The 24,155-nt window shown below is 38.4% G+C and overlaps 1 protein-coding gene and 1 long non-coding RNA gene across 5 annotated transcripts in view; one reads left to right on the top strand and one right to left on the bottom strand.

Annotated features, from left to right (window-relative positions):
- The window catches only part of LOC139312588 (myosin-3), a 33,920-nt gene extending 29,972 nt beyond the window's left edge, over nucleotides 1-3,948 (bottom strand). Inside the window, exons 1-6 of the mRNA XM_070937500.1 lie at nucleotides 3,897-3,948; nucleotides 2,294-2,505; nucleotides 1,561-1,704; nucleotides 1,323-1,479; nucleotides 1,073-1,100; nucleotides 856-973 (exon numbers count right to left, since the gene is read on the bottom strand). Coding sequence (XP_070793601.1) covers nucleotides 856-973; nucleotides 1,073-1,100; nucleotides 1,323-1,479; nucleotides 1,561-1,704; nucleotides 2,294-2,497 — 651 coding nt within the window. The 5' untranslated portion in view covers nucleotides 2,498-2,505; nucleotides 3,897-3,948. The remainder of the gene's footprint in view (nucleotides 1-855; nucleotides 974-1,072; nucleotides 1,101-1,322; nucleotides 1,480-1,560; nucleotides 1,705-2,293; nucleotides 2,506-3,896) is intronic.
- Nucleotides 1-17,693, top strand: part of LOC139312589 (uncharacterized) — a 68,854-nt gene extending 51,161 nt beyond the window's left edge. The window contains exons 4-7 of one of the 4 annotated variants that reach the window (XR_011600011.1): nucleotides 951-997; nucleotides 11,919-11,995; nucleotides 14,467-14,586; nucleotides 16,715-17,693. This is a non-coding gene — a long non-coding RNA (uncharacterized lncRNA). Of the gene's footprint in view, nucleotides 1-890; nucleotides 998-11,918; nucleotides 11,996-14,425; nucleotides 14,587-16,714 lie in introns of all 4 variants that reach the window. The other 3 variants (XR_011600013.1, XR_011600010.1, XR_011600012.1) reach the window with 3 other exon arrangements.
- The last annotated feature ends 6,462 nt before the right edge of the window (nucleotides 17,694-24,155 follow it).

Below are 24,155 nucleotides of genomic sequence, written 5' to 3'. Positions count from 1 at the left end.
TTCTGAAGGAATCTTACTATTATTACAGGTAGTCCTCAATTTACAACAATTTGTTTAGTGACCATTCAAAATTGCAACAGCACTGAAAAAAAATGACTTATGACCATTTTTCACAGGTACAAACATAGCAGCATCCCCATGACCATGTGATAAAAATTCAGATGCTTGGCAACTGGTTCATACTTATAATGGTTGCATTGTCACAAGGTCACGTGATCACCTTTTGTGATTTTTCAACAAGCAAAGTCAATGGGGAAGCCAGACTTAACACTTAACAACTGTGTTAGTAAATTAACACCTGCAGTGATTCACTTGACAACTGTGACAAGGAAGGTCGTAAAATGGGGCAAACTCACTTAACAAATGTCTCACTTAACAACAGAAATGTTGGGCTCAGTTGTGGTCATAAATCAAGGACTACCTGTACAGTGTTACTTTGGTTTTAGTGGTTATTGATAAAAAGAATTCCACTGAACAAACTCTGTGGAACTTGAGACAGAAAGTATATAAATAGTCAGACTCCCTTTGCTTAGAGTTTGGGGATTTTCATTTTCTTTATTTGCACATCTAGAATGAGATGTATAGTACAGTGGTTTAGTGCACCCTGTCATTAACACAGCTGCCTGCAATTTCTGCTGGTTCGAATCTCTCCAAGGCTCAAGGTTGACTCAGCCTTCCATCCTTTCTAAGGTAGGTGAAATGAGGACCCAGTTTGTGGGGGCAATAAGCTGACTTTGTATAAATATACAAAGTATGAAGGCTATTGCTTAACGCATTGTAAGCCGCCCTGAGTCTCCGGAGAAGGGCGGCATATAAATCAAATTAAAAAAAAAAAAAAAGATGTATTTTTCATACCTTCATGCTCGATCTTGACTCTTCTTTCTTCTTAGCGCTTTCTCCAGTAGCTGCAATTGTTGCAAAATACTGAATGACTCGCTTTGTGTTGACAGTCTTTCCAGCACCAGATTCTCCGCTAGCAAGAAAAATCAATCATCAGGTAAAGAAATATTATTTGTATTAGCACTGTGTTACTACAGTAATCAAGCGGGATGAATCTGAAATGTCTACTTACGTGATCAGAATAGACTGGTTTTCACGATCTGCCAAAGGAAGAGGCAAAAAAAAAAAAATGTTTACAAACTACAGAGATTGATGCTGGGTCATGCCAAGTAGCACCTCTCAAATTAATTTCATGTAGGCAGGGATATTTGGGAGAGATGGTGACGACCTATGCCATTGCCCCCAGCCCAACCCCCCCCCCAATCTCTTGGTACTATTCTTTATTTAACCTTATTCCCTTTCAGGCCTTGAAGCAGACTTACCAGTTAGCATGAACTGATATGCATTGTCAGAGATGGAGAAGATGTGGGGAGGGGCCTCGGAACGCTTTTTCCCTCGATAACCAGATACCACCTCTGGATTGTACACAGGCAACAATTTGTATGGATTAATAGTGACACAGAAGAGGCCTGAATAGGTCTGCATGGAAACCAAAAATAGTGGTTAAAATCTGCCCTCTTTGAGATTTCGGTCCTGGTACGAGGTAAGGATAAAACATACGTAGATCATCCAAGAGCTGTAGCGCTCTTTGAGGTTATACAAAACAGCTGGTTCATGTAAATGCGTCAGCATTGCCATATCTTCAATTTTGTCAAACTTCGGTGGGTTCATTGCGTACACATCCTCTGGCTTGGCAATTATTGTCTGAAAGAACAAGAGAAAAAGCATTCAGAAAAAGCACAGGCTAGGGGAGAATTAAAGATTCAGTCCCAACTAAATACTTTGAACAAGCATATCATTCTGTTATTATCGAGAAGCTATTGATAACATTACAGCCATTTCCCCCTTAAAACTGGCCTTCAAGGAATGTCATCTTGCACTGAAGCTTGAGGTGGTTAAAACTTTAACTTAATCTATAAATCCATCAATTGTCAAAAGAATGAATGGCCCAGCAAATTACACTTCAAAGTCTACTTGTCTATGGGATCCAAAGGAAAATTTTAAGGGAAAAGCTATTGCTTATGCCCCCTCATGCTAGAGGTACTTACAGCAACTCATCCCAATAAAATATACAATCTTGCCCCATTTGTCTTCAGAATAATTGAGGGAGGAATTTATGGGATTGGGTTTTGCACCAATATATACAGTAAGTGACAGAGCTATGCATTGATTCTAATTCCAAAAGTCTCACATTGCATCAGAAAAATATTTTCTTAAAACAAAAGAGTTATTTAAATTAAATTTAAAAAGTGTTTCCCACCCCCTCGTTGCCCAAACCATGGAAGATGCTCACCCGGCCATCTGATGTCTCTACAGTAATTTTCCCACCTTCAGAGCTCTTAATTTTCCCTTTGGCATATTCCTCCTTGGGCTCACCCACATAGCAGTAAGTTTTGGCATCAAAGGGCTGGTTCTGAGCCTCTATTCGCTCCTTTTCAGATTTACGCAGGAAAGGGGCAGCCGCCCCAAAAACCTCCATCTCTGTATCCCTGCTCATGGTTGCAGCTATAAGAGATACAAAAAGCTTAGTTTGTTTGTTTTAAGGTAGAGGTGTACAGCATTAGTACACCTGCTCTCAGTTACTATACCTGGTGATATGTATAGGTTGTTAGGCAAGCAAAGTAGTTCCAAGATTCAGCTATTTTGTCAGGAATCATAGTAGCAAGGCAAAAACTCCTTTGTTCTAATGTGAGACAGCCTGTCTGTCTCTTGGTAGTTTATATGTTTTCAGTTCACTATAGTACATGCCTCTGTAAAGAACCTCTATTAAATTTTGCCTGAATTTTTTCTGGGAACTTTTGTAAAAAAAAAAAAGCAAAATATCAATAGCAAAAAATAAGTAGAAGTGGAATGCATAACAATAATAGCAAGAGTGGTGCTCTTCTGTTCATTAAATAGTTAGGCAAGTGCAAAATCTTAAATATCAAGAGACAGTTCTTTGCAATCAATTGTTGAAAGTGAACAGGGAAAAATGATGTAAAATAATATAACATTGTAGGAAGAGCACTGATACACACACACACACTTTTCTACTGATTTCCAAAGAGCATAGGATATAAATAATGTGAAATGAATACAGGCAATATTATTTCTAATTGAATTCTTATTATTTTTATATATTAATTCAATTTATATACCACCTTGCTGTCCAGAGACCTACTTCCTTAAGTATGTTTTTGCAATAGAGTTTGTTTGTCCCACAATGGTCTGAGATGGAATGGGGTGGTTTGCTGAGTTTCTAATGTGAGATGACTTCCATTCCCCAAATCACATTTTAATGATCATAAAATGGGGGGGGGGGGGGATGAGCATGTTATACAATTACAAAAAATTCTAGACAGGGGCAAGACTTTGTTTTTTCCTATTTTAGTATAAGTGGAAACTCAGCTCCTTATCATTCACCAGAAGCACTGAGAAGACCTGGTGCATCTCTTTGTCAGAAGAGGAGTGATTTAGCTTACGAACTGTCCCATATATTAAAAGGGATGTCCAATGAATTGGATAGTATTTATGCAGAATAGATAGGAAACACCTGCAGGTGTGGTAAGTGAGAAACAGCTACATCACTAAGCAACCTTGAGCAGAACAACTTATAATAGACAACTAACATTTTTGTTTGCAAAGCTGAGTTTGACGAAAAGTTGGCATTGATGTTAGCTGAATCTGTCTCTTCAAAACAAGATTGCATTCTGTTCTTCCATCTACGATTCATATGCAGGAAAATCAAAGCTCAGAGGTTTTCATCTCCATACTCAGAAACACAAAAGCACAACCTCCATCCCCAAACCCACACCAGACTCATTCATCAAATGATATTACAGCACACAAGAGACCTATAAATACCTGCAATTTGCTAGAAAGTATAGACACTCAAAAAACACACTTGGATTGCTCACCTTTTTATTATCTACTCTCAACAGAAAGAAGGAACTGGATGAAGTGCTCAACCTGCAAAGGAACAGACAAAATATGTGATAATGCATCCAGGATCCTCAGGCAGCCCAGCAGCTGAGAATTTGTTAGTCTTCCCATATGCAAAGGCTCAAAATACACAGCAAAGAATGGACTGCGCAACACATCTTCACTATACAAAAGTGCCCTTTAATCTCATGGCATTCTAAAGTCCCCTAGAATAGTATAACCTGTACTTTTTTTTAAAGAGAAAAGATCAGGGCAAAGGGAGATTTAAAAACAAAAGAAAACTTACCCCTGACAGTCCGTAACCACCAAGAAACCTTTCACCTTTGACAGCTTTTATAGGCTCTGATTCTTCTTTTAGCTCAACCCTTTTCCCTATATGGAAATTAGAGACCAGCCCTGCAATCTGCTTGCCACTTCTACCTTATTTTTTCTCCTGTTAATGTATTTTTAGAAATGACCAAGTTCACACATTATTTATCAGTTCTGATACTAGCCACAGGACAATCTTGTAAATGCACCTCTTTTAATCTTGAAAGGCAAGAACATAGTAGGAAGGAGATTGTCTGCTACTTTCGAAAATTTGCAGGCTTCTTACGTATTTATGATAGTTCTGTAGATCTCCTCATGCTAGTACTAATCTGAGCTAATTTTGGATCAGTATACATTAAGAGGATAAATATATTTAGCAAAAATTCATGCAAAATGATGTGAGCTGAGATTGTTCTGAGCTGAGAATTATGCAAAGGCTAATTTGTGGCTGTGACATCATATATACCACTATACAGACAATACAGAGAATACTCAATATGCCTATCCACACAGATTAATAAGAGAGCTGTTGTTTAGTTAATACTGGGAAATATATAAATATATGCACAGCACATGGACAAGGGCAATAATATATCTGTTCATTTTCTGCTGGTTGTAGTCATGAGAGATTACAACCAACCTAGACTCCTCTTTTATGTGCAACAAGATGGAGTACTAAAGAGTGAATGATTGAATTAAAAAAATGATAACAGCCAAGAAAGAAATAGTTATAAGGGTTTGGGTAAAAAGGATATAGCTTTAAATGTATAAAATAACTACAGCATATACTATAATAATTCGCAGCCCTTAATAGTCAATAAAGAACTAATTACTTCTAACACCCATAGGTTTGCCCATTAAGCCATTATTGATTTATCACTATCTCTGCAGGCATGACTTCCTAACTAAGCATGCCAAAGAATCACAATAATGCTTTCCTCAGACACAGAATTAGGAACAGCTGATAAAAGCAGCCGTTGTGTAAAGCAAGACATCCAAATGAGTAACTGAGAGCAAATATATTAAATGGGAAATCTCTCAACTCTCCATTCCCTTGACACCAATTGCAGAGTTCCAGAACTCAGCTGTCTTGATAGTAAGTCTCACTACAATATTGAGCTTCCCAAAGCAAACAAGATCCATCTCTTGTTACTGTAAATCAGGGGTGCCAAACTCGATTTCATTGAGGGCCGCATCAGGGTTGTGTTTGACTTGGGGGGGGCTGGAATGGGCATGGCCAGCTTGATGTCACTCGTGACAGGGGTGCCTGTGGGGGCCTGAGTGCTCTGCCCTCCTGTGTATGGCCCTCCCAAGCTCCGTTTTTGCTGGCAGAGGGTTGCAGGAGACTGTCCCAGACAAAAACAGAGATTGGGAGCCCATTTTTGTTGGCAGAGGCCTCACAAGTCGGTCCTTTGCTGTTTCCAGGGTGGCCCCGTGGGCCAGATGTAAGCACCCCATGGGCCAGATCTGGCCCGCGGGCCTTGAGTTTGACACCTCTGCTGTAAATCATTAAACAATGAAACCAGGATTAGAGACAAAACCATCCAGGACAATAATAATACAGAAATTAAAGGGTTATACTTTTTTAAAAGTCTAACAAAAACCAGTCTCATTCTGGATGAAATTCTTACCCAAGAAATGCCAGGGTAAATAGTTTGCCTTAGGTGGTCATTTAGAAGAAGACTTCATGGGACCCGCTGAATAGAACTCATTACTGGGGGGCTACCATGAAGAAGGCACTGCTGCTGACCACTGCGCAATAAATCAAACCCACTTGTAGGACATTTCAATTAGGGAAGATGCTTCTAGCCTTTGTGAAACTGTAATTTAGAAATCTCTGTTCATAAAGCTGAGAAAAGTTAAACAGAACGCAGAGCTTCCTAATTTTAATAAATGAGTCTTAAACTCTTTAGCATTGAAGACCACTCTCCTTGTTGCATTGTCATAAGACTCTCATGAACAAGGCTGCTTTGTTATCTAACTCAACACCTGAAACAGAAAAGCATTGGGAACAACTATACATTCAAAGGTAATATTGAATTGATGTTAGTGCACAATTAGTGCACAAGCCAAAGCTAAGCCTTGCTCAAAGTCTTTCTTAGCCACTGCCTTGACCTTCTGGTCAAGTAGAAATGTTGATTCTAGGAGAAATCCCCCAAACCAAGGGGAGTTCAATCCTATCTGGAACTGATGTAGAGGCTAGTACCAAATTAAAAATTTCTGGGTAAATAGGAACTCTTATGTTACCAGTACTAGGTTGCAATTTCAACTTATTTCATGTTATGTATTTTTTATTAAATTTATATAGATGCTTATCTCACATACATGACTCTGAGAGATGTACAATGCATAAAATCAGGTAAAACAATAATGCAATTACATCTTTCTTTAAACTGTTTTCAATTTTGTAATTGTTGTATTGTACTATTCTTTTATAATTGCTTTACCTGATTTTATGTTTTGTACGCTGCTCAGAGTCATGTATGTGAGGTGGATAGGAGAATGGACCAGCATCTTAGACACAGTGTTGCCACCTCACAGGCTTCTATTTCTATTAAAGCCTGTTTTAGAAACCAGATTTTGAGGGATTTCCTGAATGCCAATAAGGTCAGGGCCAATCCCGCTTCATCTCATGTAATTCATCTCATTCTGCCCCTTATTACCTCTATACATCAGGTAAGAACATCATCCAATGGATCTCTTTCCAGTCATGGAGAGAACTAATATCATCAGCACATTGATAACTATCTCACTAATGATACTTCGCTCCAAACTGATTAATGACTTCATCCATGTCAGTGGCACTCTTCGCCTCCTCCTCCATCATCTAAAACAGGGCTATCAAACTCCTGGCCAGCAGGGAACATCCCAATAAGTCATATGACTCCACCGTGACGACATGAGTTTGACACCCCTGATCTCAAACCATTGACTCGGTAGTAATAGAACCATTGCAAGACATAATTATTGGGCTCAACCCTTACTGGTGGTTTAGACTATGGTATCCAGCACTGCCAAGAGATCCATTAGTTCAGAAATGCTGCAGGACCCATTCAGGTCCTGATGGAATATTTCACAAAAGTGACCAATATGATTTCAGTCTCGTGCCTAGGTCTGAATCCCATCAGAAAGGAACCTAAATAAAACATTTCATTTATTTCATTTCATATAGGATTCTTTATAACCACTGCCCCACCATCCTTCTTCCCCAAAGAGGAAGTTCAAGATCTAACTGAGAGATGGATCAATAGGACAGAGTGCACTACTGCTTCCTTCAGGTCAAGACACACCACAGTCCTTCAAAAAAGCATACATTGCCTCTCAAATTCACCCTACCTGCCTACCTGAATGAGGCAGGCAAATATGAGTCCAACCTTTAGCTCAGAGCTCATGCTGTCAAGAATTTTGTCCACCTACTTCAGAATCAAAAAAAAAAAAACCCATCAAAAAGACAAGTAACCTAATAAGACATATAGTCTCAGTTATCACTGTTGTTTCTTATGGCACAAGCCACCATTAACAGTGGACAATATTCTGGACAATATTCCGTGAACCCAGTGAGAGTGGGGAAGTAATAATGCTTCACAACCTTCATTGCCATGATGTCGGCCTGAACATGGGCTTGTACTTAGGTTTCATCATTCCACATGTTTTGTCACCATTACTGAAAGCATCACTTCAGCAGTTCCAGAGTTCCCAAATAAACTTCAAAGTCCCTTGGGAAGGAATTGTGTTCAATATTGTCATCATTTCTACATTCCAGGATTGAACAAGGCATATGGTAGGACTGCCTAATATATTTCTGGCCAAATCCCAAAACATGACTTGCAGAAAACCAAGCAGATCCATTATACTTCCAGGAGGGACCATCTTAATTGGTTGCCCCCGTCCCACACATCTTTTGCTATCAGCCCCACTAGGTAGACTAAACCAGGAAATCAATTCCACCATAAACAAAAAAAAATATCTCTAATGAGATTGGTTACAATAACAGAATTTACAAGTCAGACTGTGATGTACCTTTTCCTCCTTCATATAGTTCAGTGAATTAGGGAGGACTCTGAGCTACTTCTGGACATTATCTTCTTGTTCTGGACTTTAAAAATGCTTCTTCCCCTTTCACCTAGGTAAGGAGTCTTGCATACAAGTAATCCTCGACTTATGACAATTGAGCCCCAAATTTATGTTGCTAAGTGAAACATTTGTGAAGCGACTTTTGCCCCATTTTGTGACTTTTCTTGCCACTGTTGTTAAGTGAATCATTGCAGTTGTTAAATTAGTAGCAGGGTTGTCAAGTGAATCTGGCTTCCTCGTTGACTTTGCTTGTCAGAAGGTCGCAAAAGGGGATCACATGACCTCAGGATGCTGTAATGGTCATAAATATGAAACAGTTGCCAAGCATCTGAATTTTGATCATGTGACCATGGGGATGCTGCAATGGTTGTAAGTATGAAAAATGGTCATAAATCACTTTTTTCAGTGCCGTTGTAACTTTGAACGGTCATTAAATGAACTTGTGTAAGTTGAGGACTACCTGTCTTTACATTAAGGTCATCTTCCTTATCCTCTTCATTTTCAGAGGTCAGTGGTGCTGATAAGTCATAGACTGATCGTGAAATGATCTGTCCATGATAAAAGATTAATATCCTCCATTGTTAGATTACAAGCCAACTGCTCTGTGGTAAAAGATAACAGCTGGAGAGAATCCAATACTGTACCAGCTCCAGAAATTCAGTAAGAGATGCATTCAAGCAGCAGGGTGGGTTGAATAGCTCAATCTCAGCCTGCATCCAGTCACCAGGGGAGCAACATATCTACTCACAGCTAAGGTCTCTTGTACATCATCGCCAGCCTCTCTGGCCTTGGATCTGTGGTTGATGAATCACCTGAAACCCAGGCAAATTTCAGACAGTTAAAAGTGGTAGTAAGAGGTTTGTACCCTCAGACTTGCAAGATTCTACTTATTTATTTATTTATTTATTTATTTATTTATTTATTTATTTATTTGATTTATATGCCTCCTTTCTCCGGAGACTTACAATGCATTAAGCAATAGCCTTCATACTTTTGTATATACCTGCTTAGTAGGGCTTTTTGACCCCTCCAAGCGGTGTTTTATTTTATACAAAGTCAGCTTATTGCCCCCACAAACCGGGTCCTCATTTTACCTACCTCAGAAGGATGGAAGGCTGAGTCAACCTTGAGTCAATGCTCTAATGTAGAGCATTGCTCAGTAGATTTAGCTCATCTAGTTGATTTTACCCAGGACAAAAAGTGAATTCCTCTTTTATAATTCCTCTTGTCTTGGCCTGAAGATAAAGCAGGGCAAGTGGACCTGGGTATTTGTGGGACTACCTTCTGCTGCCGATAGCCTCCCACCGGCCAGTACGCTCCCACAGAGAGGGACTCCTTAGGGTGCCGTCAGCCAGGCAGTGTCGGCTGGCGACCCCCAGGGGGAGGGCCTTCTTTGTGGCAGCACCTGCCCTCTGGAACGACCTTCCCCCGGAGGTACGTATGATACCAGATCTCCGGGCTTTTCGCCGTGCCCTAAAAACCTTTCTTTTTCACCAAGCAGGGCTGGCGTAAACCCCCCCCCTTTTTTTTTTTTTTTTGAGATGTTAGATTTTTAATTGTCTATGGGTTTTAGTTGGGATTTTAAATTTAGGCCAAAAGTTGTGTAATTCTTTTAACAAATTTTAAATTTTGTATTGGGATGTTTTGCTGTGCACCGCCCTGAGTCCAGTAGGAGAAGGCCAGTATACAAATTTAATAAAATAAATAAATAAATAAAATAAAGTGAGATTAAAACTGGTTAATGGTCTTGAGAAAGTGAGGAGATGGTCCTTTTACCTTGTTTAGTAGTGTCATTTTCTTCCTTGACTCCTTCCCTTTTCCAACTTGCTGCATTCTAGTACATTTACTTTCCTTCAGGTGCACTCTCTCTCTCTCTCTCTCTCCCCCTCTCCCTCCCTCCCTCCCCCCTCTCTCTCCAACTATAAGCTTATTTAAGTTCTATTTTCCATCAACCCATGACTCAATTATCTTCATGTGAATTCTACCCTAAGCTTCAAAATTAAACAAGGGCTGAACTCAGAATATCAGTCCAGTTTAGAAATAGATATGTCTTCTGTGTTCTAATATGTTAGTAAGCCAGGAAAAGGTGACACAAGAGACAAGTAATATGGCTGCATCCCAGAGAATGAATTACATTTGGCTCCAGATAGAATAAGTAGGATACTGTCCTTCAAGAATGGTCACAAACTGTGACATCTCTCATGAAAAATGAATTCTTAGAATCCTCCCTAAGCCTGTAGAATGAGCTCTGTCTTTTTTTAGCAGTGGCCTTCTGTGTGCTCAAACTCTTTTTGAATGTACTGCTGAGTTTGTATTAAGTGTCCAGGAAAAACTCATATAGTAGAAGCATCCATTTTATGCAAGTCCTCAAACATGAAGACAGGGCTTTGCAGGTCATTTTCATTAGAAGAACTGGACAAAGAAAGCTTTTGTAGAGTGTACAGATTCATCAAGCTGAAAAAGTAAGTTCAGGATCTCAGTATCTGCAGAGCTACCTTCTCCTGGAGATGTAGAAGACAAGACACCCCCTCCCCCAATCCCTTTTATTTCATCTGTGTGGGATATCTGAGTCAGTCTTTCTTTATCAGTGCTCCCATTCCCTGGAATATCCTTCCTGCTGATATCAATGGGCCCAGGGGTAGGTTCTACTTACCTTTACTACCAGTTCACAGCGGGGCCACCCGCGTGTGCTCGCTCTTCTGCGCCTGCGCAGAAGCATTTTGGTGACATCGGGGTTGATGGGCGGAGCCTCCCACCGGTTTTACTACCAGTTCTATAGAACCGGTACGAACCGGAGGCAACCCACCACTGAATGGGCCTCAACTCTGTTAGCTTTTTGCAACCTGGGTATTTGAGCAGGCCTTTCAGATTTGAGGGATTATTTTTGTCTCTTCTGGAAGGGCAGTGACTGTACATATAGGCTGTGGTTGCCCTAAACATTGGCTGGGTTCCTTAGCACTGTTATACTGTGATGTTTTTAGGCTTACCATCTTTGTGGAGGATGCTAAGCCAGTCAGTCCAAGTTGGTGATGCTTCCTAATAAAATAAATATGTCAGTAAGTAAATGTATAGAGAAACACAGTGGCTCGGTGGCTTAATGATGTTGGAGAAGATCTGTATTCCAGAGGTTCGAGTCCTAGCACCACATGACAAAGTGAGCTCCTGTCACTTGCATCAGCTTCTGCCAACCTAGCAGTTTGAAAGCATGTTGCATGCAAGTAGGTAAATAGCTACCACTTTCATGGGAGGGGGGGGAATGGCGCTTTAAGCAGCAGCACAAACCCAACCAGTGCCAAACCTACCCAAATGCTATGCCCAAATGTCAGGTGAAATTGCTGGTGGAAAACCCAAATGACACTAGAAAATGCTGTCAAGCCTTATGAGTATGAAGTTAGTTCGTTCTTGCAGTGCACTCTGGATAGTGTGTGAGTATGGACTGAATGAACTAGCAATCATTGGCAGCCAAACAATTTTGTATTAATACTATAGTCTCCTGGCTAATGTAACATTGACATGTGCTGAATAAATAAATAGTAAATGTATGTTTGTAAGTCTGGGTTCGTTGGAGCTGTTATTGGAAACCAAAGGCAGTATCTCATCTTTTCCTTTAACAGGTTTTGCTACCCATTAAGAAGCAGAAAAAAAAAAGAAGAAAATCAGTTGAAGTCCTAACATGAAGTTCTCTGTCCTTGTGAGTATTTCATGGTAGTATATTCAGAAAGAAGCTGTTAGGTACAACTATCAAGACATCAAAGTTTGTGAATTTTTAGTTTTATATCACTTTTAACTAAAATATAACTAATATATTATTAGAATTGGGAAATTCAGAATTTTTGGAATTGGGTTTAATCTATTTCTATGAGTCAAAATTGTATTTCACTGCCTACTAATTCCATTTCAATAGCCAAGTTGTAAAATAAAGTTGTCAATAGCCAACATAAAAGCTTCATCTTTAGTGACCAAATAATTTTTTTAAATTCTAGGCATGGCCTTTATCACTAGTTAGGTTTCCAATTACAAACAAGCTCCCCACAGAGAAGTTGTTTAAAAATACACAAGTAATAAAAATGCTTCTACTATTATGTTTCTTTGGTGAAAAAAAGATGGACTATTATAGCCACAGCTGTGATCCTGAAACAATTAGGAAGAATTTAAGCCAATGCTAAGACATGTTTTCTAAATGGAATTTGTGGCCTTCAACAACATCATTGAGGTAATCAACTTGGGATATTAATATTGAGAGAAATAACCATGCTATACAACTAGCTTCCCATTATAATCCCTTGGTGGTTATATAGCATTTACTATCAGCATAATCCAGAAGCAGAATATTGTAAGAGACAATATAAAGGTTAGTTACCTAGTAGTTGCTTTTTAATGAGATTTTAGCGGATGAAAATATCTGAAGATCTCACAAACCCGACATAATTACAATTACAATTGTGCAAATTACAATTCTTGGATCAGGAATTGGTTATTTATGACACTATCTTTCTCCAATGATCTCCTATAACTGTGATGTCCAACCTATGGTGTCATATCAGTGGGCACACGAGCGTTGCCCTAGCACAGCTTCTGCATGCATGCACATGCTGGCCAGCTGATTTTCGGGCCTTCCAGACCCACCAGAAGTCAAGAAACAGACTGTTTCTGGCCTCTGGAGGGCCCCCAGGTGGTGGGGAAGCCCGTTTTCATCTCTGGAGCCTGGAGAGGGTGAAAAACGGGCTTACTGGGCCCACCATGCCATCGCGTGCCAAAAGTGGGGGGACACAGGGGGTCATGCGCACATGCGCGGGGGGCGGATGTATTGAATTAAAGGTGTGGGCACACGCACACGCAAGCCCCCCCTGTGCTCCCCCTGCTTTTGGCACACAACGGCAAAAAGGTTAGCCATCACTGTCCTACAAGATCCATTCTATAAGATCAGGAGGATAGGTATTACCTAAGATTTACCAATTAAAGAGGGCCATGTCATGCCGTCCTGCAAGCATATCTTTTCCTTGCTGATCCTTTCCCTCTGAAATATTACCATACACACACACACTTTGCTATCCTTTAGTAAAGTTCCAGAACCCTGGCTTTTCAAAGAAACCAGGGACCAACATAATTTATAGTCCCAAGTAATGGAAGGTGGACATTTTTGTTATTCTGTAGTGTCTTCAGATACTCTAGAAATATAAATAAGTAAGTAATCTGTATAAAATGCCACTGATCTTAGATTTTGTAAAGTTTTTTTTTCTTATAGTTTTTTTTTCAAATCCATCTCTCAATAGCTGCTAAACAATGTTAGTAGCTTGTATAACAGGTAACAGGTAAAGAGCCTTGGTAGTACAGTGGTCTAAATCACCCTGTTATTAAGAACAGCTGCCTGCAATTACTGCAGGTTCGAATCTTGCCAAGGCTCAAGGTTGACTCAGCCTTCCATCCTTTCTAAGGTAGGTAAATTGAGGACCCAGTTGTGGGGGCAATAAGATGACTTTGTATAAATATACAAAAGAATGAAGGCTTAGTGCATTGTAAAGCCACCCTGAGTCTCCGGAGAAGGGCAGCATATAAATCAAATTTAAAAAAATAAATAAATAAAAATGACTAAAAAATCTTTTTTAAAACTGAAGAAAACCAAGAATTTAACAAACTTCTATGGAACTAGGTTGGGGGAATTCATTATAAGATACAGAAGACCATATGGTTCTGGTGATTTTTTTTTAAAAAAAAACATTATTGACATTTTGCAGAAATAATTTTGGTAAATATAAAGGTAAAGGTTCCCCCACACATGTGTGCTAGTCATTTCTGGCTCTAGGGGGCAGTGCTCATCTCCATTTCTAAGCCGAAGAGCCAGCGCTGTCCGGAGACGTCTCCGTAGTCATGTGGCCGGCCTGACTCAATGCTGTAGGTAAATACAGTAAATATAGGTAGTCCTTATTTAGCGATCAAAATTGGAACCTGTAAAGCAGTCACCACAGAACTGCAAAGGTAATAAATGTAAGAATTGGTTATAAAGTTACATTTTCATCTCTGTTGTAACTGCTAACAGTTGCTAAACAAGGCAGTCACTAAATGATGACAACCTGTAACCTAAATATTTCCTTTTATCTTGCTTTTCCTTTGCATGTTTAAGAAAAGATATGTAATGTTCCATCTCCAAATTTTTCTCACAAGACTCCTGTGGGATATGTTACACTGAGGGTATATGACTTTCCAAAATCACCCAGTGGATTTTTATGGGGCTGAGGGACACCTTTGTCCTACAATGAACTGATTCCTCACTTCACTTTTGAAGTAAGTATGTGAAACAAGATGCCTATTGTTTTCAAACATCACTAAATCATTTCACTGAATTTTATTATTGTTTATATTGCTTTTTCTTGCTAGAGAATTTGTATTACTCAGGGGCTCTATAAAGTAATAAATCAATCAATGTCAAAACAGAAAATGGCAATTTGACATATCCAAGTTTCTTATCTAGCTAATGATATAAACATAGATACTGATACATTAGGAAATATAATGTGAGTGTAAATTAATTTTGAGTCATATAGTTCAGATATAAATTTTCTTTACTGAATTGTGTCAAGCATGTAGAGACCAGAAAGCAGAATAACCAAAAAGGTCACAGGAGGTGGAAATGCATAGATGGCTATGAAAGTAAGAATTTGAGAGTCTCTAGCAGCCTATATATATTCTAAATTAGCTGCACCAACAAAACAAAACAATCCAGTATTTTTTTTAAATGTGTTGTAAACTGCTGTGGAAAATAGCCCCCTTATATCGATCTCCACTTTCCATATACAATATGTAGAGTTGTGTACTATATGTTGTAATCACATTGTACATCTCTCACTAAGACCCAGTTCTTTACAGCAAGTTTAAAAATGCAGAACATGTTACATTACAGAGTAACTGTAGATCAGGGATGTAAGTGTAAACCAAGGCCCCAGGGCCAGATCCACCCCAAGATGTGCTTAGATCTGGCCCCCCAGGGCTGCCCTAGAAACAGTAAAGGACCAGCCCATGGTGCTTCTGTCAGCAAAAATGGAGCTTGGGAGGGCATCCCCCCCACCCAGTTCTGCTTTCACTGACAGAGGGTTGCAGGAGGCCATCGCAGCCAGAAACACAGCTTGTGAGGGCTGTGTGTGGTTTCCCCCAAGCTCTGTTTTTGCTGGCAGAGGGTTGTAGGAGGCGGTTGTAGCCGAAAATGGAGCTTGGGAGCCCGTTTTTGCTGGCAGAGAGCTCAGGCCACCACAGGCACCCCCAACACGAGTAATGTCAAGCTGGCCACATCCATCCTGGCCCCACTCACCCCAGCCCCCCAAAGTCAAACACAATCCTGATGCAGCCCTCAAAGAAATCGAGTTTGACACCCCTGGTCTAGATCTACCTGTCTCAATCTGATCTATTGTTGCCTTCTGGAATCTGAAAACTCATATCACAGATCAGCATTCATTGTTGGTTTTATACGTTTTCTATTTTTATTATATTGTGCTTTCTATTTTGTTTGGTTTTATTTTATACCACCCAGAGCTTGTTTAAATAAACTGATTTAATTAAATTAAATTTAACATAGCTGTGATTTGGTGCCTGAATAGTGCAACAAATTGATAAAAGCAGATTTAAATTTTATTGTAAACAAATCCACAAGTGAAATCCCATTTTGGACAGCAACCTGTTGCAGATTACATACAATTCCACATTTACTCTAGAAAATTGATATGTATTTGTTTTGTACATAGCCCAGACACCTTCATGTTGAAAAACTCTACAACAGAACTAATGTATTCATGGAGAAAATATATCTAGTAGTCATTAATCAACGGATGGCATATAATCAAGCAAGCAAGCATTAATATGCTATTCTTTACTAAAAATAAAACAAATGTGCTTGAATAGTGTACATTATGATAAAATATATGTTGAAGGTAAAACATTTTTCAACAAAAACAGCTTATCAAAGAAAGATACAACTACTTAACTTAGCTAGTTTTTTTGGAAGTTTTATAGGAAAGTCTTGAGAGGTATCTGTCAACTTTGAACAATGTCTTGATTTTCTTGAGGGTTGGGCTAAATGCTAGGATATGTTTTTGTGTTGAAATTCTTTATAAGGAATCAAGAAAAGTAGCTGAACATGTTTCACTTATTTACTTTATTCATTTATCAGATTTATCTCACTCAACCTCCAATTTTACATTACAATGATGGCAGGGTTTTTTTTTTTTTTCTTTTATTTACTTGCCAATTTTTGGGAACTAGATACATGACATTAGCGTTGGACAATATCCAACATTATTTATCAAATATTTCAGTCATGAATCCAACTGCATTTGTTTCACAGAAACATTAAGTCCGGTTGTATTTAGTATCCTTTCCTGTCAATTCCATCGCCCTAACTCTTTATCCTTTTTTCTTGCAGTTGTATATAGCACAAAGCCCTGGATACTGGCATGCCCCCTCCAATCTATTTTGGCACTCCCATAAAAGTGTGTGTTCTTCTTGCTCTTCTTGCTCTGATTTGATTGGCTACAAAGAAGCCCACCTGTGCTGTCCTTCTCCTTTGGAATGTCTCAAGTCTTTCGTCTTCATCTGGCACATTGTCATTCCATTGGTCAAGGTCCTTTTTCTGGCACTCTGTGTTGCATACCAGGAATGCAATCGCTTCTCAAGGAGACAAATGGATTTCATTCCAAAGGAGCTTCTATCATGATGCCCTGGCGTAGGATGGCATAGGCAAAACATTGAAGGGAGGGGGCGTTTAGGAGGAACTATTCTCAAGAGATCCTATTTTATGGTGAAAAGGTTTGCATTCAAAATAGATGTTTAAAATTAGATGCGTAATAGCAATCAAAGAAAAAATGTTGATGATGCTCAGTGCTCTTGATAATTCAGGGCCCGCTGTAGCAATTTTGCTATGGCTAAAACCTCCATCTAAGATTTTGCTATTATAGGCTCTGCATTAATACATAAAATCTCCGCCCATGTGCCAGTGTCCTTGCATCACTGAAATGAAGATGGCTTTAATGATGGAAGTTATTTGCTTGCATATCCTCTTCAGAAATAGGATTGCAACTTCTATGTCTTTTTAAAACTGCCCAGGCCAGACTGAACATTCTTTTTTTTTTTTTTTTTTTTTTTTTTTGGGAAAAAAAGGCACAGTTGAACTAATTTTCAGGACTAATACTCCAAAAAATCAAATTTTATAAATATTATGACAGTACCTCACAATGCAGGAAGGGCTTGTAACAGTCTAACATTTGGTGATACAATTGTGCAAAGCTTTGGCTTAGATGTGATGTTCTGTCATTTTATAATAATTGTTGGTAATGAGCTTTATGTACCAATCTACAATATTGTCTTTTTTCTTATTTATAATGCTGATCAAAGACGCTAATAAATAAATGTGTTTCAATGATAATAAATCATAGCTACCAAACACTTTTAGGTAACATAAAATGCACCAACTTGTCATATAGTCCTCGGTTTATGATCACAATTGAGCCCAAAATTTCTGTTGTTAAATGAGACATCCGTTAAGTATGTTTTGCCCCATTTTATGACCTTTCTTGCCTCTGTTGTTAAGTAAACCCATGCAATTGTTAAATTAGTAACAGGGTTGCTAAGGTAATCTGGCTTCCCCATTGACTTTGCTTATCAGAAGGTGATAAAAGGAATCACATGACACAGCAATCATCATCACTATGAACCAGTTGCCAAGCATCTGAGTTTTGATCACATGATCATGGGGATGTTGCAGAGGTTGTAACTGAAAAATGGCCATAAGTCACTTTTTTTTCAGTGCCATTCAGTGGTGGGTTGCTCCCAGTTCAGTCTGGTTCTTGCGAACTGGTAGTAATGGCAGCAGGAGGCTCCATCCACCTGCCCCGACATCATCACTACCTGTACACATCTAGGAACAGTTTTTGTAACTGGTTCTTTAACCAGAAGGTGATTCCATCTGGCACATGTGAAGCTTGCTTTCCTACCTTACACTGACTGCCACTTTACTTATATTGTCTTTGAGTTCAACTCTTCTTAACCCTATCCAGGTATAAATTTAAAGTGCCTATTGTTATTGGACCAGTTGATAATGAAGGAGAAAAAGAGGTGTCAGTAGCATAGTTCTTTGATGATCTCTGCTAGATGCTTCATTTAGTTTTTAAACACACACCAGAATACAGTCCTAAGAAAAAACCCTGAGATCTGCATGTAATCTACAAAAGCTGTTGTAACTGATAGAACAGAAACTAATGCAAAAGAACTCCTTACATTCTTAAAGCATTCTAATTATAAGCATTTGTGTGCATAAGTAGCATGAAATTTTCATAAAGTTCATATTCCACAGGCTATCCTAAAGCAAGCACATATCAATAAAACAAAGAAATGTCAATCTTGAAACCCAGCTTAAATCAAAATGGAAATGGAAAAGTTGATAGTTCCATGGTACAGCATGATTTTAATTTTGAAGGCTCCGGCATAGAAGTTTACTGTTGGAAGGAGCTATTTAGCCTATTGAGACCAACCCTCAGTATGAGTCCAAGCATCCCTGACAGATAGCTGTCTAGACTCTACTTGAACACCTGCATTTAAATATTCTATGTTGAATGTGGTGGGGCACTTTGTCAAATATTTTCCTGAAATCAAGATATGGTAGATTTACAATCTGTTAAGGAAGTTAGTAAAAATTAAGAACCAGTTTGGTCTAGTGGTTAAGGTACCAGACTAGAAACTGGGAGACTGTGAGTTCTAGTCCCGCCTTAACCATGAAAGTCAGTTGGGTCAGTCACTTTATCTCAGCCCAATCCACCTCTCAGGATTGCTATTGTGGGGAAAATAGAAGATGGAAGTTATGTTGGATATGTTTGCTGAGGCTCTGCTTTTTCTTCCTTATGTATTAGTGATATAAGATAATATTTGTAACAAAGGGTTAAACTGTGTAGTCTTTGGTGCTCTCTGAGCTTGGTGGTTTTCTTGCAGATGTTTCAATACCCAACTAGGTAACATCATCAGTGCTAGAAAGGAGTGGGGGTTGCTCTTATTTTTATGTATTAGTGACTTGTCCAGTCAGTGTTAGTAGGAATAGTCTTGGTGATTCCTTGATTAGATGGTTTGTTTGTTTGTCTGCATTGGCATCAGTTTCCAATCAAGGAATTACCAAATGATGAATTTGCTAAATGCATACTTTTTTATACATTTTATAAAATTTATACATTTTTATGCATTCATATGAACTTTTGTTGAGATTTGAAATGGAGGAAAAGCAAAATAAAGAATGTATAGTAAAATGGGCCAAGAATTTTGGTGATAATATTCAAATGGATCAATGGGAAAGAAGATAAAAGACCTGAAATTCACATTGTATTACAATTTAAATAAAACTTATTATAAACTTATTATAAACAAATATTATGCATTATATTTATGCATTAATATGTATGCACTATATGCATTATAGTGGTATGAGATAACAAAGAAATTGTCTTGGATGTATAAAGGTACTTCTAATCATTGTTGAAAATGTGAAAAACGTGAGAGGACATTTTATCATGCTTGGTGGGCTTGTGAAAAAGCAAAATGATATTGGATACAAATACAAGTGGTGATGGAGAACATTCAGAAATTAACATTCAGATGAAATCAGAATTTTTTAAATCAGAAATTATGGCCGCTCAACTAAAAAAGGTTCTTGGACAATGGGTTTTATATATGCTTAACTGCAGTTGCACAATGGAAAACTAAAGAAACATTAGTAATGGAGATAGTGAAGATGGCTAAGTTTGCAGTAATGGCTAAATTGATGTTTTGACTGAGGAGAGAACTACAATTACTTGTGTAAAAATTATAGATTTATTTTTGCTGAAAGTGGATTAAATTGCTGCTGACGATTTCAGGATTTATAGATTAAAAAGGTTTGTTTAAGGGAACTATCATCTGCAACATGGGAGAGTGAAGAGGGCAATTGTTATGTTAGTACCATATTTCCCAGAAAATAAGACCCTGTCTTATACTTTTTTGAACTCTGAAATAAGCACTTGGCCTTATTTTCAGGGAGGTCTTATTCTTTTGGGGCGCATGGAGCAATATGGGGCTCCTCTTGCCATCTTACCTGATTTCCAGCTCTGTCTCTTGAACCCTAGCCAGAGGAAATGGCGGGGACCGTCTGTGCATGTGATTAAATATTTTTGAGAAGGGCTTATTTTCGGGGAGGGCTTATTTGGGGGGGTATTTTAGCACATGCTAAATTTTCAGGGAAACAGGGTATGTGCTGCAAAAATCAGAAATATTGCTTCTTTAGATATGTTTCTTTTCTTTTTTCTTTTTTTGTTATTCACTTTTTCTGTTACCCTTTATAATCTTTTTCTGGTCCTTTTTGTTTCTCTAGTTTTCAAAAAATATATGTAAAATCTTTTTTAATGAAAATTCTAAAAATTAAAGGAATTTAATTTAGAATTTAGCTGAACTTATTTCTTCCAGTATATTGCCTTTTTAGACCTCTGAAGCATAACTTTCTCAGGTCCCTGAAGCAACCTCTCCTGAGCTGCTTTCACAGCTTGGAAGCATAAACTACCTTTGCCCACTCAACCGATTCTAATTCACACAATAAGTATTTAAATGCAGAGGTGGGCATCACATACTAGAACAGTCAGTTCGCCCGGAACCGAAAATGTGAGCACACACGTTTTTGACTGACTGGGTGCTTTGTGGAACGTGTTTTAGATTTTCATGGCTAATCCCCAAACACTGTTCATACAGTTATTCCTTACCAGCTTGCTGTGTTGCTCCATTCCTTAGTTCCCAAATGGTCCTAATTGGTAGATGAATAACCATCACATCGTCAAAGGCCGGAGAGTTACAAGAAGATATTTGAAAAAAAGTCTGGGAGGAAGGAGTCTGCATTTCTTCTCTTGTCTTTCACCCCTTCTCTCCCCATACCCCACTGGACAAAAGTGATTCTGTTTTGGTCACAATCTGGGAGGCAATCTTGGTGGAAACTGACAGTAGGACAAGGATCAGTATGTTGAAATTAAGACCTCTTCATTTTAAACATTCCGTGATTCTAAAAAGCAAACTCCAGTACCATATAATACACCTGTAATGTTTGTATACAGATTTATTGTTGCCAGCATTGCTGATAAGCTATGAATAAAAGTGCAGTCAATAAAAGCAAAGATTGTAATCCCAGAAAACGGGCACTTCTGCATCCATACCCTGCTGCTATGATAAAATCTTAATAATGTTGTCTAAAAAAAATTGAAAAAATAAATAAATCTGGATATAAGGAATCTAGAGAGCATTCCCCTCGAAATTCACCAAGATCCTGACCTAAATTATCTTTTTTTAATATTTTTGAAATGCAATTTTAATTTTTTAACTTATTGAAACATTTCATATGGCTGTCCATCTCACTATAGCAACTCTGGATGACCAACAACCCAATTAAAAAACAGTTGCAATGACAAGCAATTTTCAGTGCACTAGGGCTCCAAAAAACCTAAACCCTTTTGATCCTTCAAACAACAGAGCCCACCAACACCCGGACACAAAATTTATGGGAAGGGTATGCAAAGTGCCAGTCTCCAGCATTCTATTTATTTACAGAAAGGTACCAAGGTCTTATTGGACGTGGTGGCTCAGTGGCTAAGACGCTGAGCTTGTTGATCAAAAGGTCGGCAGTTTAGCAGTTTGAATCCCTAGTGCCACGTGTGTTACCAAAGTTGTTAGAAATTTATAATGTGGCCCTAACAGAATCCAAAATTCCAGAATCATGGAGAGAGGCGTATATTACTCTCCTCCAAAAAGAAGGAGAAGACCCAAAATTAATTAAAAATTACAGACCGATATCCCTCCTGAATACGGACTACAAAATCTATATGGGTATTTTAGCAGGAAGGCTAAAAATAATTTTGAATAAATTAATACACAGTGACCAAAATGGATTCCTCCCTGGGAGGCAAATCAGGAATAATACAAGGATGATAATAGACATATTGGAATACTATGAGGAACACCCGAACAAAGAAATGGCATTGGTCTTTGTCGACGCCCAAAAGGCATTTGACAATCTTAATTGGCAATTTATGAAACAACAAATTATCCAAATGGAATTCGGATCAAATTTTGTCAATACGATATCCACAATCTATCAAAAACAAAAGGCTAATATATTACTGAATGGAGAACTAACTAAGGCTTTTCAAATTAGAAAAGGGGTCCGACAAGGGTGCCCTCTATCCCCACTTCTATTTATCTTAGCACTAGAAGTATTCTTGAGAAAGATTAGGAACAATAATGAAATAAAGGGTCTGACAATCAGAAAAGAGATATATAAGACACAGGCATTTGCAGATGATGTGGTATTAATCATGGAAGAACCATTAGAATCAGGCACTAAAATTCTGGAAGAATTGGGCAATTACGGGGAGGTAGCAGGCCTTAAATTAAATAAATCCAAAACTAAATTATTAACAAAAAATATGACGGAGGCAAGGAAAAAAGTACTGGAAGAATCAATGGAGATCCAAATCGCCAAGAAGGTAAAATACCTGGGGGTCTGGATTTCATCAAGGTGCTCGGCCCTCAGAGAGGATAATTATTTACCATTGATTAGAAATATTAAACAGGATCTGGAAAAGTGGGGAAGACTACAGATATCATTATTAGGCAGAATCGCGGCAATAAAAATGAGCATATTACCCAAGTTATTGTATCTATTCCGAACGGTCCCTGTTAAATTAGATAAAAAATTCTTTCTGGAGCTCAATAGCATCATCAGGAAATTTATTTGGGAGGGAAAGAAACCAAGGATAGCATTTAGGAATTTACAGGACAAGAAGGAAAGAGGGGGTTTCGGATTACCTAAATGGGAGTTATATCAAAAAGCTGCAAACCTAGTATGGCTGAAAGAATGGGCAACCCTAAGAAATAAAAGACTGTTAACTCTAGAAGGGTATGATCTCCAGAAGGGTTGGCATGCATATCTCTGGGATACTGGGAAGAAGATAAAAACTTACTTCCATAGACATAAAATAAGGGAGATCTTGATACAAATATGGGGAGAGATGAGACAGAAGCACTATAGGAAAATTCCGAGATGGCTTTCCACCATGGAGGCTATAATATATCCAAATGTATTAGAAATGGGTAAAACGTTCAGATACAATGAATTATTAGATGGGGGAGGGAACCTTAAAACAAGGGAAGAATTGATGGAACAAGGTATTTCTGGTGGCCATATAACCAAATTAAATCCAGATATAAAAAAGATAAGGAGGAATTTGGCATTGAAATGAGCATAAATGGATTTGATAAGATATGGATGGGTACGGACGACAAAATTTTAGCTAAATTATATAATTACTTATTGGAGTACGATATGGCAGAGGAAGTAGTTAAAGAACCGATGTTAGCATGGGCCAAAAATATAGGACAGAATATAAATTTGAACGAATGGGATTCAATATGGAATAATAACCTTAAAATGACAAAGGCGACGGCTTATAAGGAAAACCAATACAAGCTGTTTTATAGATGGCATATGGCCCCAGCCAGGATAGCGAAGATCTACCCCAATTCGAGCCCTAAATGTTGGAAATGTGACCATCAGCAGGGTACTTTTTATCATTGCTGGTGGACATGTAATCAGGCACAAAAATTCTGGAGGATGATATGGGTGTGGATTAGAGAAATAATAAAAGAAAATTTTGATTTTGACCCAAAAGCTTTTCTCCTGGGAATTTTGAAAACTGAATATGCAAAAAAGAAAAAGTATTTAATTATACATATTCTGACAGCCGCTAGAATTTCCTTTGCCCAGTATTGGAAAGAAAAACAAATACCACCTCAAGAACATGTTATTGGAA

The sequence above is a fragment of the Pituophis catenifer genome, unplaced genomic scaffold (assembly GCF_029215685.1).
Source record: "Pituophis catenifer annectens isolate HBS135680 unplaced genomic scaffold, rPitCat1.0.hap2 SCAF_2, whole genome shotgun sequence".
NCBI lineage: Eukaryota > Metazoa > Chordata > Lepidosauria > Squamata > Colubridae > Pituophis > Pituophis catenifer.
This window is presented reverse-complemented; position numbering and strand designations above follow the sequence as displayed.